The sequence below is a fragment of the Martes martes genome, assembly GCF_963455335.1.
Source record: "Martes martes genome assembly, chromosome: 3".
In the NCBI taxonomy this organism is placed as follows: Eukaryota; Metazoa; Chordata; class Mammalia; order Carnivora; family Mustelidae; genus Martes; species Martes martes.
In genome coordinates this window covers 116,493,329-116,511,505 of record NC_137890.1, presented here as the reverse complement: position 1 = coordinate 116,511,505, position 18,177 = coordinate 116,493,329, and the positions used below count along the sequence as shown (strand labels likewise).

General features: G+C 35.2%; 1 protein-coding gene across 1 annotated transcript in view; it reads left to right on the top strand.

Annotated features, from left to right (window-relative positions):
- Window positions 1-18,177, top strand: part of FSIP2 (fibrous sheath interacting protein 2) — a gene marked incomplete at both ends in the record, with an annotated part of 90,774 nt that overhangs the window by 9,724 nt on the left and 62,873 nt on the right. Inside the window, 4 exons of the mRNA XM_080799173.1 lie at window positions 2,786-2,912; window positions 6,169-6,258; window positions 16,043-16,155; window positions 17,164-17,206. Coding sequence (XP_080655299.1) covers window positions 2,786-2,912; window positions 6,169-6,258; window positions 16,043-16,155; window positions 17,164-17,206 — 373 coding nt within the window. The remainder of the gene's footprint in view (window positions 1-2,785; window positions 2,913-6,168; window positions 6,259-16,042; window positions 16,156-17,163; window positions 17,207-18,177) is intronic.

Here is an 18,177-nt window from a genome sequence, read left to right as displayed (position 1 = left end):
AGAAATTTTTTTATTTTGAATTGAAAGATGTATGATAAGCTTTTAGTCTAATTTTGTTACATATGCCTTTTAGTATTGTCAGTGCTGGTATGGTGAGCTCGGCTTATTCCACTTTACCGCAATTTTTATTTTCCAATATTTACCCCTTTTTTCAGTGAGTGTTCTCTCCATGTTGATTTTTTTTTTCTTCCAGACATCTCTGGAAGTATCTGGTTTGGAGAGCAACAGAATGTCCCAGGTCTCCTCTTTTTTATCAGGTCTCTGATACCAATTACTATTCAAGGATTCCTGGCCAATTTTAGTGGCAACTAGTGCAATGGGACAAGTTCTGGCACTGGGAGAGCCCATTAGACGTGACCACTGATGTTAGGCATGGTAGCACCACAGGCTGCCTGAGCCAGGTTATTGGCAGAGCTATTTGAATTCTAGATATTTCCAGTGGAGTTATTCTAAATTGTTTCTTTTGGATTGTGTTTTAATACAAGAGGTTAATCTTTCTCACATTGACATGTTGTTTCTATGTTTATATATATATTTACTCCAAAGTATGTGCTTAAATTACAGTTATCAAAATCTTTAAAAGATTTTGCCTTTGCATCTTTATCAAAAATCAGTTGTATAGACTGATTTCTGGACTTTTCTCTGTTCTTTGACCTATTTGTCTATTATACTGTCTGGATTACTATACCTTTAACAGTTCTTTAAATTAGTAGTGCTGACCTTCTAAGTCTGTTCTATTTAAAGTTGTATTGGCTAATCTAAGCCCTTTACATTTCAATATAAATTTTAGAATCAGCATTTCAGTTTCTACAAAGAAATCTTGCCAAGATTTTGATTAGAATTATGTTGATTCTTTTGTCAATTTGGGTACAGTTGATGTCTTGATAATATTGAGTGTTCCAACTCATGAACCAAATATCTCTCTCCATTTATTTAGACTTCCTTAATGTTTGCAGTTTACAGGTATTAAAAATCTTCTGATAGGTTCATCTCTAGGTATTTCATAATTTTTATGTTATTATAATTGGTATTTTTACCAATTATTTCAAATTCTGATTATTTGATGTTAGTATATAGAAAGGCATATTTTTATATTCATTTTGTATTTTTCATCGATAAAATCACTTATTCTAGGAATTTATTTCTAGATGCCAATTGATATTCTACATAAATGATTATCTTGTCTTCAAATAAAGGTGGTTTTATTTCTTCCCTTTGAAGGTGGATGCATTTTTCATTTATTTTGCCTGATTGCCCTGACTATAACCTCTGTTATAACATAGTGTAGAAAAAATGATAATGGACATTATTTCTTATTTCTTTTGCCCTTTCTCTCTTCTCTATAGGCATATTAGGCTGCTTGATGTTGTTCCACACCTCACTGATACCCTTGATTTTGTAACTTTTTTTTCTCATTGTTTCCTTTTGGATGGCTTCTTTTCCTGACTGTGCATTAATTAATCTCTTCTTCTGCAATGTCTATACTACTATTAATGCATATCTCGTATTATTCACCTCATACATTTAAAAAATTGATTCTGTTCCTTTTTATACCTTCTATGTCTTTTCTTATGTTTTAATAGTCTTATCTTTAATTCTAACATTTGTGTCATTATGGGTCAGTTTTGACTGATTGATCACTCATTTTATGGGTTATATTTCTTTGCTTCTTTTTATGCTTGGTATTTTTTGGCTGGATGCCAGATATTGTGAATTTTACATTTTGGTTGCTGAACATTTTCATATTCTTTTAAATATCCTTTAGCTTTTTCCTTGAATGTAGATAATTTCTTTGGAAACAGTTTGATTGTTATAGGTCTTACTTTTTGAGATTTGTTAAGAAGGTCCAGGGCCATGTTGAATCTGACACTAGTTACTCCCCGCCACTGAGACAAGACCTGTTTTAGAAATCCACACAATGTCCTGTGACTGACAAAGTTCTTCCAGAGTGGCTAGTGAAAATAGGCATGAGAGACAGATGCCAAGCACTCTTCTCCCTAATGCTTTAGTACTGTCCTTTCTATGGCCCTGCTTAGTTTCCTCACACACCTGTACTGATCCATCTGTTGCTAATACTCTAGCGAACCTTTGAGGATCTCTAAGGTTCTTTCTCTGCACAGTCATTTCCCTTCTGAGACATCTAGGGTCAACATTAGCCCAGAGATTCACAAAGGGAAGACACATTTCATGTATTACATGTATCTCTGGTAGGCCTGGGTGTTTTTGGTTAAGTTACTCGGGAATCCCTCCCATTGAAGATGATTTAGAAATTCCCTAAGCTCTGCAGGATAGCTATGATTAAGAGACCCTACCTCGGGGCGCCTGGGTGGCTCAGTGGGTTAAAGCCTCTGCCTTCGGCTCGGGTCATTGTCCCAGGGTCCTGGGATCGAGTCCCACATCGGGCTCTCTGCTCAGCAGGGAGTCTGCTTCCTCCTCTCTCTCTGCCTGCCTCTCTGCCTACTTGTGATCTCTGTCTGTCAAATAAATAAATAAAATCTTAAAAAAAAAAAAAAAAAAAGAGAGAGAGAGACCCTACCTCATCTGTGATGGGACCAGTTCCCTGAAGGTGTACCTTAGGTAACTGTATCTAAGTATTCATGTTTGATCACAGATGGAAATTTACCCCTCACTGCCCTCCTAAATTTGTACCATGTAACTTTACAAGTCACAAGGCAGGAGTGAATTTCGATTTCTAATATAAATTCTCACACTTTAAATATTTGTCTTTCATTTTTAAACAGGAAACTGATGTTAACTTTTATGTATATATATATTAATATTTTAGAAACAAGCCCTTCTAGAGAAAAAAATGGCTTATCATTTACAAAAAATGCAAGAAAACGGCTTTAAAGGAGAAGAGATGAGAAATGACACACTTCATTACAGAGGACAAGGTGGAACGTATTGTGAATGTAAGAATATTAAAAGCTGATAGAGCTATGTAGAAAATGCTTATTTATATATTTACATAAAAATCTTTTTATAAAATTCTGTTTGCTTACAATTGCTATCTGCTTTGTGCTAGGTACAGTTCTAGGCATTTCTCTATTAGGGTTCAAGCTGAAAAGCAGACATATATGTAAAAATTAAAACAAAGTAAAATAATCTTATCAAGTGGTTCAGTAAACAAGCTTGCCTATACTGCAGTTCTAACCAACTTACATATGCTTAAAAAAAAGTGTATTTTTAGCATAAAATAATAGACTTTTTAGCATAAAACATATAAATGAAACTTTATAAACTTGTGTGTAAGATAACTGCTATTATATAATAACATGGTAATCTACTATGCTGCCAGCCAGAAAGGGCAATACCAGAAGAAAATGGTTGGGGGTTGGGGGCAGGAGGTTGGGGAATAAGGAAAGGAGGAAGTAGAGAAGAAGGGAAAGTAAGGAAGAAAAGAAAAAAGAAGGAAATGAAGAGTTTAAAGGAGGGACATCCAGTCATGAGTTTGCCATGCCCAATCTCTACCAGCTTTCTTTTATTTATAACATTATAAAATATAGTGAGTTTATTAAATTAAATAAATTAATGATATTAATTACAATTTCATAGCCAGAATGCAAAAATGTAGACTTGCTTTAGTTATCATGACTATGTAGTATTTGGATAGAATAAGATCATCTTCCATCCCATCAATCCTATCTCTATCCCATCAATCCTGTTTCTAGGCGAGAGCCTCCTCGTGTTTCTCCAGTAGATTACTAACTATTTTCCATCGGCTCTTTTTTCTACCTACTTCAAATCCATTTTTCATGTTGCTACTAATTAAACTTTAAATCTGTCCTGAGGCTTTCCTCCAGCCCCAAAATGTAAAGATCCCCATTACCTCTTAAATGAAGTTCAGACTTTTGAGTCAACCGTTCATCACCATGAGAGCCCAATCCAAACCTAACTTTTACACTTCATTTCACACTACCTCCTTGAAGAAGGTAGCTACGACCTAGGGCTGAGGTGCTTAGGCTCTGGAGCCGGACTGCTGAATCCCAAGCCCTGCTTTCCCATTATCTAGCCATGTAAATAGCTTGGACAAATTACTTAACCTCTGTGAGCTAAGTTTCATCATCTGAAAACGAAAATAATATTACTAGGGTGCCTGGGTGGCTCAGTGGGTTAAAGCCTCTGCCTTCGGCCCGGGTCATGATCCCAGGGTCCTGGGATCGAGCCCCACATCGGGCTCTCTGCTCAGCAGGGGGCCTGCTTCCTCCTCTCTCCTCTCTCTCTCTCTCTCTCTGCCTGCCTCTCAGCCTTCTTGTGATCTCTATCTGTCAAATAAATAAATAAAATCTTTAAAAAAAGAAAAGAAAAAAATATTCCTAAATTCTCATAAAAATCTCAAAAGCACTAGCCCATAATAAGCAGTCAATTTATTTCATTGTCCAATCAAATGAGACTACTGACTATTCCTAAAACACAAGTACCTTTTCTTACTTCTGTGCCTCTCTTTGTCCAATTTTCTTAGCCTGGAGTGCTGCGCTCACTGTCCATCTAACCCTATCCCACAGTTCGTTTAGCTCCACAATAAATGACACTCCACAAAGTCTTTCTTAATAACCCTAACTGGAAGATCCTTCTCTGGGGCTCCTGGCTGGCTTAGCTGGTTAAGTGTCTGCCTTCAGCTCAGGTCATGATCCCGGGGGTCTGGGATCCAGCCCCACACTGGGTCTCTGCTCAGCAGGAAGGCTGCTTCTCCCTCCGCCTGCCAACCCCCTGCCTGTTGTCTCTCTGTCAAATAAATGATTGAAATCTAAAAAAAAAAAAAAAAAAAAAAAAGAAATTCCTTTTCCTTTAAATCCTTTATAGTACTTTGTATCAGTCTCTATATACTCATTACATACTTTCCGCTGTCATAATCATCCATAATATTCTAACTCCCACTTTTGTGTTCACAGAACAAAGAGTACTGTGTGTGTGTGTGTGTGTATAAAATATATATATGCTAAATGGACTAATTCAACCTATTCAGTTCATTGAAATAATGACAACAATCTCTTGCTTCAGAAAAGAAACCACTTTAGCGGCCTCTGGGTGGCTCAGTCAGTTAAGTGTCTGACTTTTGATTTTAGCGGCCTCTGGGTGGCTCAGTTAAGTGTCTGACTTTTGATTTCAGCTCAGGTCATGATCTCCTGGTTGTGGGATCAAGCTGTGCTCAGTGTAGAGTCTGCTTCAGATTCTCTCTCCTGCCCCCTCCTCTCTCAATTAAAGAAAATGTTTAAAAAAAAAACAACAACACTTTAGTAACAATATACATCCCTACATCTTCAACTGTTAACTTTCTCACTTAGTAGGAAAAGAGTTTCAAGTAGACATTTTAGACATTTGTTACCTCAGAACCTCTCTTCTGAAGAAGATGTAAGTGAATTTAATTTATATTACCAAGGTGACAGAAGAATATCTATTTTACAAATGAAATTGAATTATACTTCCAAGTAACATTGTCATCTTCCACTAAGTTGACAGTTTCCAGAGAGACAGAGAGAATGAGAAGAGGGGAATATTAGGTGAATTCTCCCCAATGGGGAGACAGATCACTCTCACATTTTACATCTCTAATGAAAACTTCTTTGATGAAAGTGTAATTGAGTACACTTGATGTGAGGAGCTTTTGCCCTCCGTAAATGGTTAGAAACAGGAAATAAAATTACCTTTATCACAAAGGAAGAATATGTATGCAGTTGCTTATGCCAGGCTGGAAGGCACACCCAAAAACTACAAGAGTCACTGTGGACTAGTGGGTCTTAAGCCAGTAGCTATGTTGGTATGCATCTCCCCCAAGCAGGAAATGATATGTTACAGTTGGTCTGTGTGTCACTTTTCTCTCTACGAGAAGAAAATTCTGTCCCTCCAAGTATATCTTTTAACTGTGGATAATGTTTAAGAGTAATTGTATATATATATATATATATATATATAATATATATAATATATATTAATAATATAATATAATTAATAATATATATATAATGATAGTAATAAAACTGAAGGATAATGTTTCAAGAGTAATTGTCTTCCCATTTCACATCTCTCCATTTTCTCCAGTATTTCCCCACAGTGCCATATACAAATTAGCATAAGGCTCACTTCCCCTTGGGCATGAAGAAATAGTCTATCTTGGGTAATTCTGTCATCACTATTATTAAAAATAAATGTTTTATTACATTTCTTTAGCTTATTCTCCAAAGAAGAAAAAGAAGACTTACGATAATATAAACTTAATTTACACTGTTGGTGACCAGAGAGCAAGTAAAGAAGCATATGGTAATTGCATATTTTGATAAGAAATACTAAGTGGTAATTTGGAGAAAGACTGAGCTTGGATAGAATCTTTTGCTTAAATGCTTTCAACACTTATATCTGTTTTTTGTTGTCAAATAACTGATTTAGAGTGATGCGTACCTTAATGACACAATCTCTATTGCTTTCAGAATCTGATCTCTAGTTACTGATTTAGTGTTCTAAACTTAACATTATTTCATCATTTTAGAAAAATCAAATGAAGAGTCTATTCCTGTTAAAGAAGCAGTATATGAAATCTACCAAATTGCAAAATAGTTTTAATAACACTGAAAATGATTTTAGAAAACTCTTAAGTGGGTCAGAAATTAACTCCAAAACCACTGTGAACCCTATTTATTATTTATCTCATACTGTGTTACTTGATATTGCCTAGTAGGGTCATGGATAAAACCAGGAACCCAAATTACAACATAAAACTCCTCCAAATAATACACTATCAAAAATATGAGACTATTAAAAGTTGAACAATATGAACCTCCTCCCACTATCAAGTTTCCAGGGAAAAATTAAAGTATAAAAGCTAAAATTCCAGACGGGATCAGGAGGGAGACAAACCAAAAGAGACTCTTAATCTCAGCAAACAAATAGGGTTGCTGGGGGGTGGGGAGGTAGGGATAGAGTGGTTGTGTTATGAACGTTGGGGAGGGTATGTGCTATGGTGAGTGCTGTGTAATGTGCAAGCCTGATGATTCACAGACCTGTACCCCTGGGGCAAATATACATTATATGCTAATAAAAATAATTTAAATACATAAATAAATATTTGAACTTCACAAAAAAAAAAAGCTAAAGTTCCTTTGGCCTTATCAGTTCAAATCTAAAGAAAAAAAGTCCAAAGTCTTTCCTCCCTGATAATGTAATGTGATCAGTCTCATCAAGACTTAGAAACCGGGGAGTGACAAGGTTGCTTTAGTGGAAGCTGTCTTCCACTCAGGACCACTGAGTTAGAGTTAATTCAATACTAAGCTTCATGGGTCCTATTTTTAAAGTTCAACGATTTTTTTTAAGACACTGTAGTTATTGCAACATACAAAATTCTGACAACACCAGCCCCACCTCTACTAAATATAGACAATAAAACTAAATTCTCAGTTTCTACAGCAGTTACCTCACACAGAATAATCTTCTAAAACTCTAGTGTTTCATGCAACACAGACTGGTCCTGTTGATGGCAAAAATTCTAATGTTATTAGGAGAGGATGGTAGATGGAAAATATTGTTTTCAGCCTTACCAGGATACCAGTCTGTGACAATTGTTCAGGGATCAAACCTATAAATTTCCTTTTGCTGTCACACCTTCCTTCCTCCCACTAACAACGCTAGGTACCCACTGATTATTCTTCATCGCTATAGTTCTTTTGTCTTTGGAGCAGGTCTTATAAATAGAATCTTAAAGTAGACATTTCATAATGTCTTTGTTCACTCAGTGTTTGAAATTTATTCAAGTTATTGCATGTATTGATAGTTTACTCCTTTTGTATCTCTGAGTAGTACTCCATTGTATGTATGCACTAGAATTTGTGTATACATTCATTTTAGTTGAAAGAAATTTTGGTTATTTCCAGGTTTGGGTGTTTATGAATAGAAAAATCAGAAGTATTTATAGTCAGCTTTTTGTCTAAACAAGGGATTGTCAAGTCATATGGTAAACTTATGTTTATATTTATAAAGAGCTATCCAACTGCTTTCCAGAATGCCTATAATATTTTGCATTCCCAGGGCACTTGGATGGCTCAGTGGGTTAAAGCCTCTGCCTTCGGCTCAGGTCATGATCTCAGGGTCCTGGGATCGAGCCCCGCATCGGGCTCTCTGCTCAGCAGGGAGCCTGCTTCCTCCTCTCCCTCTGCCTGCCTCTCTGCCTACTTGGGATCTCTGTCCGTCAAATAAATAAATAAAATCTTTAAAAAAAACTTATAAAAAATATTTTGCATTCCCACTAGTAATGCATGACAGATCCATTTGCTATGCAGTCCTGCAACCATCGGTATTGTCAGCAGTTTTTAAAAAAGATTTTATTTATTTGGCAGAGAGAGAAAGAGGGCACACAAGCAGGGGGAGCAGGAGGTAGAGAGAGAAGCCACCCAAAAGACACCACCCAGGTGTCCTAGCAATTTTTTATTTTAGTCATTCTAGTACATGTAGTGGTATCTCATTGTGATACTCATTTGCATTTCCTTAATGTCTAACGATGATGACCATCTTCTCACATTTGTTTGCCTTTCATAAATTCTGCTTGGTAAACTATCTGTTGAAACTTTTTGCTCATTTTTAATTTTTGCTCATTTTTAATTGGGTGGTTTCCTTACTGTTGAGTTTAAGGAGTTATTTATATATTATGAATACACGTCTTTTTCAGATATGTGATTTGCAAATATTTTCTCTCAGTTATTTGCCTTTTCATTTTGTTCCACTAATCAATTTATGCATCTATCTCTTTGTCAGTACTGTGCTATCTTAATTATTGTAGCTTTTTACTGTCTTAAAATCAGGTACTATAATTCTACTATCTTTTCCATCAAATTTTAAGAACTATTTTAATTCATTTCCATTTTGCATATAAATTTTATGATCAGCTTGTCTGCAAAAAATATCCTGGGATTTTTGAATGAAGTACATTAGATCAATCTACAGATCATTTTGAAGAGAACAGAAATCCTTGAAGGCTTTGGTCTTTAATCTTTAGACAATATCATATCTCTTTCTGTTTCTTTAGGTTGTACTTGATTTCTGTTGTTTTTTTATAGTTTTCAGCATAGAAATCTTGTTGTGTTCTATTTATATATATATTTATATATATACATATTTATGTTGTGTTATATTTATATGTAAGTACTTCATTTCTTTGGTACTATTATACATGACATTTTTAAAATTTGTTTTCCAATTGTCCGTGACTATTTTTTTAGAAGATTTATTTATTTTGGAGAGAGTGAGTGTGAGCCAGGGGAGGGGCAAAGGGAGAGGGAAGGAGGGAATCTGCCAGCATACTCCCTGCTGAGTCCCAAGCCAGATGTGGAGCTTGATCTCACCACCCTGAGATCATGACCTGAGCTGAAATCAAGATTAGGATGCTCAACTGACTGAGCTATCCAGGCGCCCCTGTCCATGACTATTGTTTTACTATGCCTCCTTATACAGATTTTTTTTTAGTGGTTGGTCCAGTTAACAATGTACTTAGCTTTTCACAATCAACTATTAATAGATATTTAACCCTTTAAGTGGAATGTGGAAATTTTGCCATTATATATGGCTCCTTACCCCTCTTCTCTTTGTTACAGTTGTCCTCGTATTACATCTACATACATGAAACACCCACTCAGACAATATAATAAATTTTAAATAACTAAGTAGAAGACTAGCCTATTATATTCACTCAGATAGTTACCATTTTCAATTCCCTTTAACTTCTGATATCCCAGGTTTCTTTCCAGTATCATTTTTTTCAGTCTATAGAATTTCCCTTAGGATCTCTTTTAGAACAGGTTCTCTAGCACTGAATCACCTTATTTTCCCTTCATCTAAGAATGTCTTTAATTTACCTTCATTCCTGAATGATAGTGTTTGCATTTGATATAGAATTGTACATTGACATTTTTTTTCCAGAACTTGAAATCATTGTGTTTCCATGGTTCTGATGAGATATGAGCCATATTTGAATTGTTGATCCTCTGTAAGTAAGGTGACATTTTTCTCTGGTGGTTAAGATTTTGGGGGGTGGGAAATAGTTTTTAGCAACTTCATTATGATATGTCTTGGTGTGGATTTCTTCTTTTCTTTTCTTTTTTTTTTCTGTTTTAAGGTTCACTAAATTTCCTTAAGCTGTAAGTTTATATCTTTTGCCAAATTTCTTTAAAGCAGATTTCCTTCTCCCACAGAAAGAATTACAAATCTGGTGCAAATCTGGTAATTGTCTAATCATTATTTTTAAAATATATTTACTACAAACTACATATATAAATACAGACATAGATACTGTTAAAATATTTTAATGTATCTTATATGCTGTTGTATCCAGTCTTATGTGACTTGCTTTTTACACTCAGCATTTCAGAAGTTTTATCTCCGTGCTACCTGACATTTTATTTCATTTAGCTATTGATCTTATCCCATTATGTGAATATACCACAATTTATACATTTGTTTTTCTGTTGATGTAAGTATCTATTATTCGGACAATGTTGCACTGAACATCCGTGTGTGTGTGTGTGTGTGCGCGCGCACGCGCGTGTGTGTGTGTGTGCGCGCGCACGCGTGTGTGTGTGTGTGTGTAAAATCTCATGGTACTCACAGAGAGGAGATTCTTTAGGGGGTATAAGCCTAAATATAGGATTTCTGGGTCATATTTTCCCTTCTGAGAAGTTATCTTTTCAAATCTTTTGTCCATTTTTCTACTGGGTTTTCTTTTTCCTATGGATTTTAAAGACAGTTAAAGCCATACTAGACATTTGTCTATTATATACATATATATAGTATAATAAATAACTTCTAATTTCTAATTTTTCTATTCTTTCCTTTTATCTTTTGATGACAGAAGTTCTGAATTCAATAAGGCTGATGTTAATTTTCTGTCTTATTTATAGCAAATATTTCCAGTCTTGTTAATGACTTTTTTAGCTTTTCTTATTAAACATTTCAAAAATAAATAAAACCCAGCAGTACCCTTAATGTGTCTACCATCAGCTTCAACAACGACTCATGAATAATTTTTTGTCTACACACTCAACCTCTCTTCACTGCCTTGTTTTTGCAAAGCACAGCCCATCAATATGTAAATATGTATCTAAAAGATAAGGATTTTTTTAATGTAAAGCAACAAAACCATTATCACATGGTACAAATAATCCTTTAATATACTAAAATATTTAATCCCAATTCAACTTTCCAGTGATCTCATAAATGTCACAAAAATATTTTGATGTTAGTTTGAATGTCCATTGACATGCATTGTAATAATTTGTTATGTAACCTAATAGATTCTCCTTCCATATACCCCTCTCTCTCCCTCCCTACTTCCTTTTTTTTTTTTTAAAGATTTATTTATTTATTTATTTGAGATCCCAAGTAGGCAGAGAGGCAGGCAGAGGGAGAGAGGGGGAAGCAGGCTCCCCGCTGACCAGAAAGCCTGATGTGGGGCTTGATCCCAGGATGCTGAGATCATGACCTGAGCCGAAGGCAGAGGCTTAACCCACTGAGCCACGCAGGCACCCTGTCCCTGCCTCCTTTTTTAAAATTCATTTGTTGAAGAAACTGAGTTGCTTGTCCTGTAAGTTCCTCACAGACTGGACTTTTGCTGATTGTATCTGTATGTAAACAATGTATTTTTTTTTCTGTAATTCCTGTAAAGTATTAATTAAATCTATACACTTTTGGGGCACCTGGGTGGCTCAGTCATTAAGTGTCTGCCTTCAGCTCAGGTCATAACCTCAGGGTCCTGGGATTGAACCCTGAATCTGGCTCTCTGCTCAACGGGGAGCCTGCTTCTCCCTCTCTCTCTGCCTGCCACTCGGCCTACTTATGATCTCTCTCTCTCTCTGTCAAATAAATAAATAAAATCTTTTTAAAGAATTTAAAAATTCTATACACTCTCAGGGTTTTTTTTATGAGGTATAAGTGACATATAACATTATCTTAGCTTCAGCTGTACAAAATGATTTGATGTTTGTATATATTGTAAAATGATCCCAAAATAAGTCTAGTTTCCCCCGTCACGATGTAAAGTTACATAATATGCAATACAATATTGTTGACTATAGCCACTGTGCTGTATATTACATTCCCATGACTTACTTAATGACTGGACGTTTGTATCTCTTGACCCACTTCTCCCATTCCTCAACCCCAACCATGACCTCTCTGGCAACCACCATTGTGTTCTCTGCATCTGTGAGTTTGGTTTCACTTATCTGTTTTATTTTTTAGATTCCACATATAAGTGAAATCGTATGGCATTTGCCTTTATCTGATTTGTCTCACTTAGTATAATACCTTTTTAAAATATAAAATGGTGTCATTCACAAATAGTGACAGTTTTACTTCTTCCTTTCCAATTTGGATTCCTGTTGTTTCTCTTTTTTTTTGCCTAATTGGCATCCCAGTAAAAACTACCATAGATCCTTTAATCTATCTTTTTAAATATTTGTTTTTTCTTTTTACTGCTCTGTTTGGGTGAGTTCCACTGCCCTGTATTCCAGATCACTAACCCTTCCTTCTGTTTCATCCAGTCTGCTGTTGAATCCCTATAGTGTCCTTTTCATTTCAGATATTGCATTCTTCAACTCTATGACTTACGTTTGACACTTTCTTATTTTTCTCTCTCTTTGTTGATCTCTCTGTGTTCATCCCTTCTTTTCCCAAGATCTGTGAGCATCTTGAACCGTGACTATTATCTTGAACTCTTTATCAGGTAAATTACTTATCTGTTTCATTAAAGTTTTCTTTGGGGGCTTTTCTTGTCTTTAATTTGGAACACATTCCCATTTCCTCAGTTTGATTGATTCTTTGCTTCTATGTATGAGACAAAACATCTCTTTCTTCCAGTCTTAAAGGAGTGGTCAAAAGAAGACTGGGGGTGTGTTTCACCTATTGTCTGTGCAGCATCCTGCCAAGAACTCTCTGTTTGCTTCAGTCCCGTAGGAATCCAAAACAGAGGGCCCCTTGGCCACCAGAGACAGGCATTCAAAGGGTGTCCCCTGTGAACTATGTGTAGTTGCTGGCTTTGGCAGGGCCACAGGGGATCATTGGGGCAGGCAAGTCCACCCACTGGCTTTCATGGGGCAGGGCCATAGAAGCAGTGCTAACAGGGTTAAGAGAATTAAAAAAAATAGCATTTGGCATTTGCTAGCACTTAGAAATGTAGGAGAGTATAAAAATGGCACCAACCAGCACCTCCTTCCCTGGAAAGAGTTGGAATAGACCTCTGCCTGTCCAGCAATTGGTTTAAGAATAGTCAGTGGATCTCCTTCACATACGGTCTAAATGCATTTTCAGCCTGCTGCTTTTGTGCTGGATCTCAGGGTAAGTAGTCTGTGCACAAGCCCTTTAGGAACAGAGTTTCAGTTTCTCAGTGTCCTTTGAATCTCCTAGACATAAGATAAGCCATGTTGACTTTTGAAGACAATGCTTGGAGGCTCATATTTCCAGTGCAGGTCCCAAGGTTACAGAGCTCAAACTCAGGGATGTGCTCCATATTTGTGAAATCCTTCTAACCAGTGGGTTGCTACACTAGGGGTGGGATTCTCAGCTAGACTACGTCTCTGCCTCTCCTCTCAACCAAATGTGGCCTTTTTATCTCTTTTTCAGAAAGAATTGTTCTAGATGTAGCTGGAGATTTAGTGTGTCCAAGGGAGGAGGTAAGGTCAGGGTCTTCTTATGCAGCCATTCACAGGTTCTGTTTCTCTAACAAGACTGATTCATAGATAGTGGTTAGTCTTTCCATCAGGCAGCATATAATATCTCCTTTTCTTTCTCTTTGTAATGTTAGCAGCTATTTATGTTCAAGGCCTAGATCCATGAACTAATTACGGGTTGCAAAGTTGGGATATTTTAATTCTATCATTCCTTCTTCATAGATTAACTATAATACTTATATAAAATAAACTTCCTCTTAATTACTACTTCGCTACAATGTGGTGTACAGGATACTTCAGAAAAGCAGATTGATGCTTAATATTTTACCACCATTTATCAGTTTTCAAAATAGTTAATTGTTTCAGTAGCATCCACCAACAATGAGCAACCAGTTTTGTCTTATGTCATTATGAATTTATAGATTTAAATAAATTGAAAATGCTTCAATACAGTTCTCTTACTGTGCTTATTCATGCTGAAAGTTTGATAGCTTTGGTGAGTGGGATCTCCATTTAAGATAATTCTTGAGTCCTTTGTGACATAACCCTAATGATTTTTGATAGCTTCCTTGCTATCTGGGAAGACAGGATTATTCAACCTTATCTTGTGCACATTCAATTACTTCAATATCATTGAGTTTTACTGGCGTTTTTGCAAAGATAAAGTGAACATATATAGATGATAGATATACAGACAGACCTGTTTGTGGAAATTCTCCTGTTTTATTTATTTATTTGTTCTTATTGGATACAGTGTTCTCTTAATTACTGTAACTTTATAATAAGTCTTGAAATTTGGCAATTTGAGTTCTCTAACATTCATGGTTCTTCTAGGCTGACTTGCTTATTGTAGGGCCTTTATATCTCTATATAAATTTTAGACTGGGCTTTCTAGTTTCTACAACATATTCTGCTGGGATTTCTTTGGACTCACTTTTCGTTTTCTTTTTCTCACTGGCTAGCACCTCCACGATAGTGTTGAATAAAATGATGATTGTGTACAACTTAATCTTGTTCCAAAAACTTAAGGGAAAGTGATCAATATAAATTAGAGTATCATCTTTAGAGATTTGAAGATAACTTTTATCAGAAGAAGGACATATCCTCATATTCTTAGTTCACAAAGAGGTTTGATCATGAATGGGTATTGAACTTTATCATATTTTTCCCTATATCTTTTGAGATAACCATCTAAATTTTCTTTTTTATGTTTTAATGTTGTGAATCACTTTGGCTTATTTTTAATGAGTAATGGATTAACCTCATTCATTATGTATTATCTTTATCATATATTGTTAGATTCAATTTATTTTATTTATAATTTTTGTATCTTTGTTAATGGGGGAATTGACTGAGATTTTCTTTTCCTGTAATACCTTTTAGTGATTTTGGTATCAAAGTGATCTTAATCTCAAAGTATGAGTTGGGAAAGAAGTTCATTCCTCTTCAATTTTCTGGAAGAGTTTGTATGGAATTTATATGATTTCTTCCTTAGATCTTAGGTATACTTCAGAAATGAACTCATTGGAGCCTGGAGCTTTCTTTCTGGACATGTTTTTAACATATTCAATTTCCTTTGTAGATATGTAGTTCTTTATATCAACTATTCATGAATGAGATTAGTTTGTATTTTTTAAGGAATCAGTCACTTGTATATGTTGTTAAACTTAACTGCCATACATTTTTCATAATATTCCTTTATTATTATTTTTAGTATTCTCTATAGATTTTTGTTGTGCTGTTATCTCTAATCTTCCTGATGCTGAAAATTTGTCTTCTCTTTTTCCTGGTCAATCTGGCTTATCACTTTTATTGATGTTTTCAAAGAATCAGCTATTAGGTTCATTATTTTCTCTCTTTTTTCTATTTCTTTCATTTTCACTTTGATCTTTACTATTTTTCTTTCTTCTGCTTATAAATGTGGGCAAGAATGTGAAAGAATTGAAATTCTGATGCACCTCTGAATGATAGGTAAAAGGTATTGCCATTTTGGAAAACAGTGTGGTGTTTCTTGAAAGTTAAACCGATACCTACCATATGATCCAGTCATTCCATTACTAGGTATTTACCCAAGAGAAATGAAAACTAATGTCCACACAGTTGACTTGTACATGAAAGCTCATAAGGGTTTATTTGTGAAAGGCCAAAATGGAAACAACCCAAATAGTAGGTAAGTGGATAAAAAACTGTGATTTATCCGTATAATAAAACACTTCTCAAGGGATGAAAAAAATTTTAATGGTATTGTAAAAGTTATTTTGATTGCAGTGATAGTCTCAAAGTTATAGACATATTTTAAAAAAAATTCAATTTAAATAAGTGTGGTTTGTTGTATTTCAATTACGCTTCAATAGGTTGTTTAAAAAAAACTATGGTGTCTCTCTCTCATTTACTTTCAGGACCTGCAGCAAATGTTATTTATCAGTCTTTAAGTAGTTCAAAGACTGTTGTCAAAAAACCAGCAACTTCAGCTGGCCATTTAGAAGAGCAAGTTAATGGTACAGAACAAAAGGTATAATATTGTCTCAATCTGTTGAATGGTGATTATTTATCTAATTAATTTTTCACTTCTATGACCTATCTCCTTCACTAGCATGATACTGATTGGCTAAGGATATTATGATCTATTCATGAGGCCAAATCTCTCCTTCAGAATATTGAGTCACTGTGTAATTTAGCAGAAACTAATTCAAACATTTAGCAATTGCAATAATAATATCCAAAATTTATTGAACATCTATTGTTGACCAAGCCCTGTGCTGAACCAGAAGGAAGGGAAAATGAGGAAATTGGGACACATACGGTAAAAAGATGAATAAAACATAATCACTCCCCTTGAGGACCTATTGCCTGATGGGACAGACAGACACAGAAAAAATATCACAATGAAATGATGTTCTCAAAATCAAAATAAAATTTTGGCCAAAATTTTGAGAAATATGTTTGCTAAGCTATAGGCTGGATTGGAATGGGTTATATTTATTTCCCTTAGACAGATTGATGACTCTAAACTTTTTAGAACCAACCACTGAATGGATTACTACACCTTTAAGCAAAGTATGGAATACTAGAAAAGGAACAATTGTACATTGCTACATAATGAACTCAATTTTAAACTAATTAAATTTGAGATTCCCTATAGAAGATAATCTAGAAGGTTGTTAATATATATTTTCCTTGAGACAATTTTCATGTGAAAGTTAGGGGATAAATGGGAGAAAATTTTTATAAACTTGGTTGATTGACAGAGGCAAAATTTCTTTTAGAAGTACAGTTGCTAGGGATGCCTGGGTGGCTCAGTTGGTTAAGCAGCTGCCTTCAGCTCAGGTCATGATCCCAGTGTCCTGGGATCGAGTCCTCATCGGGATCCTTGCTCGGCAGGGAGCCTGCTTCTCCCTCTGCCTCTCTGCCTGCCTGTGCTCACTCTCTCTGACAAATAAATAAATAAATAAATAAAATCTTAAAAAAAAAAAAAGAAGTAGTACAGTTGCTAATGAATGTTTTTCTCTTTACCATATAGAAAGACGGAGTAACCAGAAAATCAAGTAATTTTGATGATAGAGGTAAAATGAAAAATAGTCATACTTGTTATTTTAAGTTCATAATCATGGTTTTATCATATAGTTTTTCAAATTGTTCTACCTGATTATAAAAACTGTGGTTATTTTGGAAAGTAAGGCATGGTATAAAATTATTTATGAATATAGATATTATAATTGGCTCATATATTTCAGTGATTGTTTGACGAGTATAGCTTTTGTATTTTGTGAACTGTGGAAAAGTTAGAGTCCCTGCTGTGGCTGTTTATCATGCTACAGCACATTACTGATATACTTGATTCAGTAAGGTACAGCACAGAGAACTATTTCCAGGAAGGTCCCTGTACTCCACTGCCATCAATTCTTCATAGATAATACATCTTATTTCTCATATCCCCTTCAGTGGACTACACATTACCTAAATTTTTCTGTGCCTTGTTAGATTTCAGGAAGTCATTAAAAGTACTTCCATACATATCCTACATATATATACAGAAAATATTAGACACCTCCATCCAGTGGCCAATGATTGCCTCAAATTCAATAGAATATCCAAGTCATCATCTTCCTCATCTTTCTTCTGTTTTCACCCAGGCACAAGCTGTGAGTTATCTTTGACTCTCTTTTTTTGTATTTGCATCCCAAAGTTGCCACTTTCTGTCTAATCTATCTCCTTTTCTTTTGCCCTTTTCTATTTTTTTTCATTCCCACAGCTTCTACCCTTGTTTCCTTCATTCTTGATTTTTTCAGTAACCTTCCTCCATTCTCTTCCTCCTCTCTTTAATCCACTATAAATTTTACTGTGAAAGCATTCTTCCCTAAAACACAGCTTTGGTTCTTCCCCTATCCAAGTAGTGACTGGTCTTCCGTTGCAGACTGAATGAAATGGAAACAATTAATTCTGGCAGTGGTCTGTGTTTAATTATAGGCATTAAGCTGGCATAATGTTAAATAAATTAGGATTAGAGGTTAAGGATTTCAGACTTGTCTCTAAA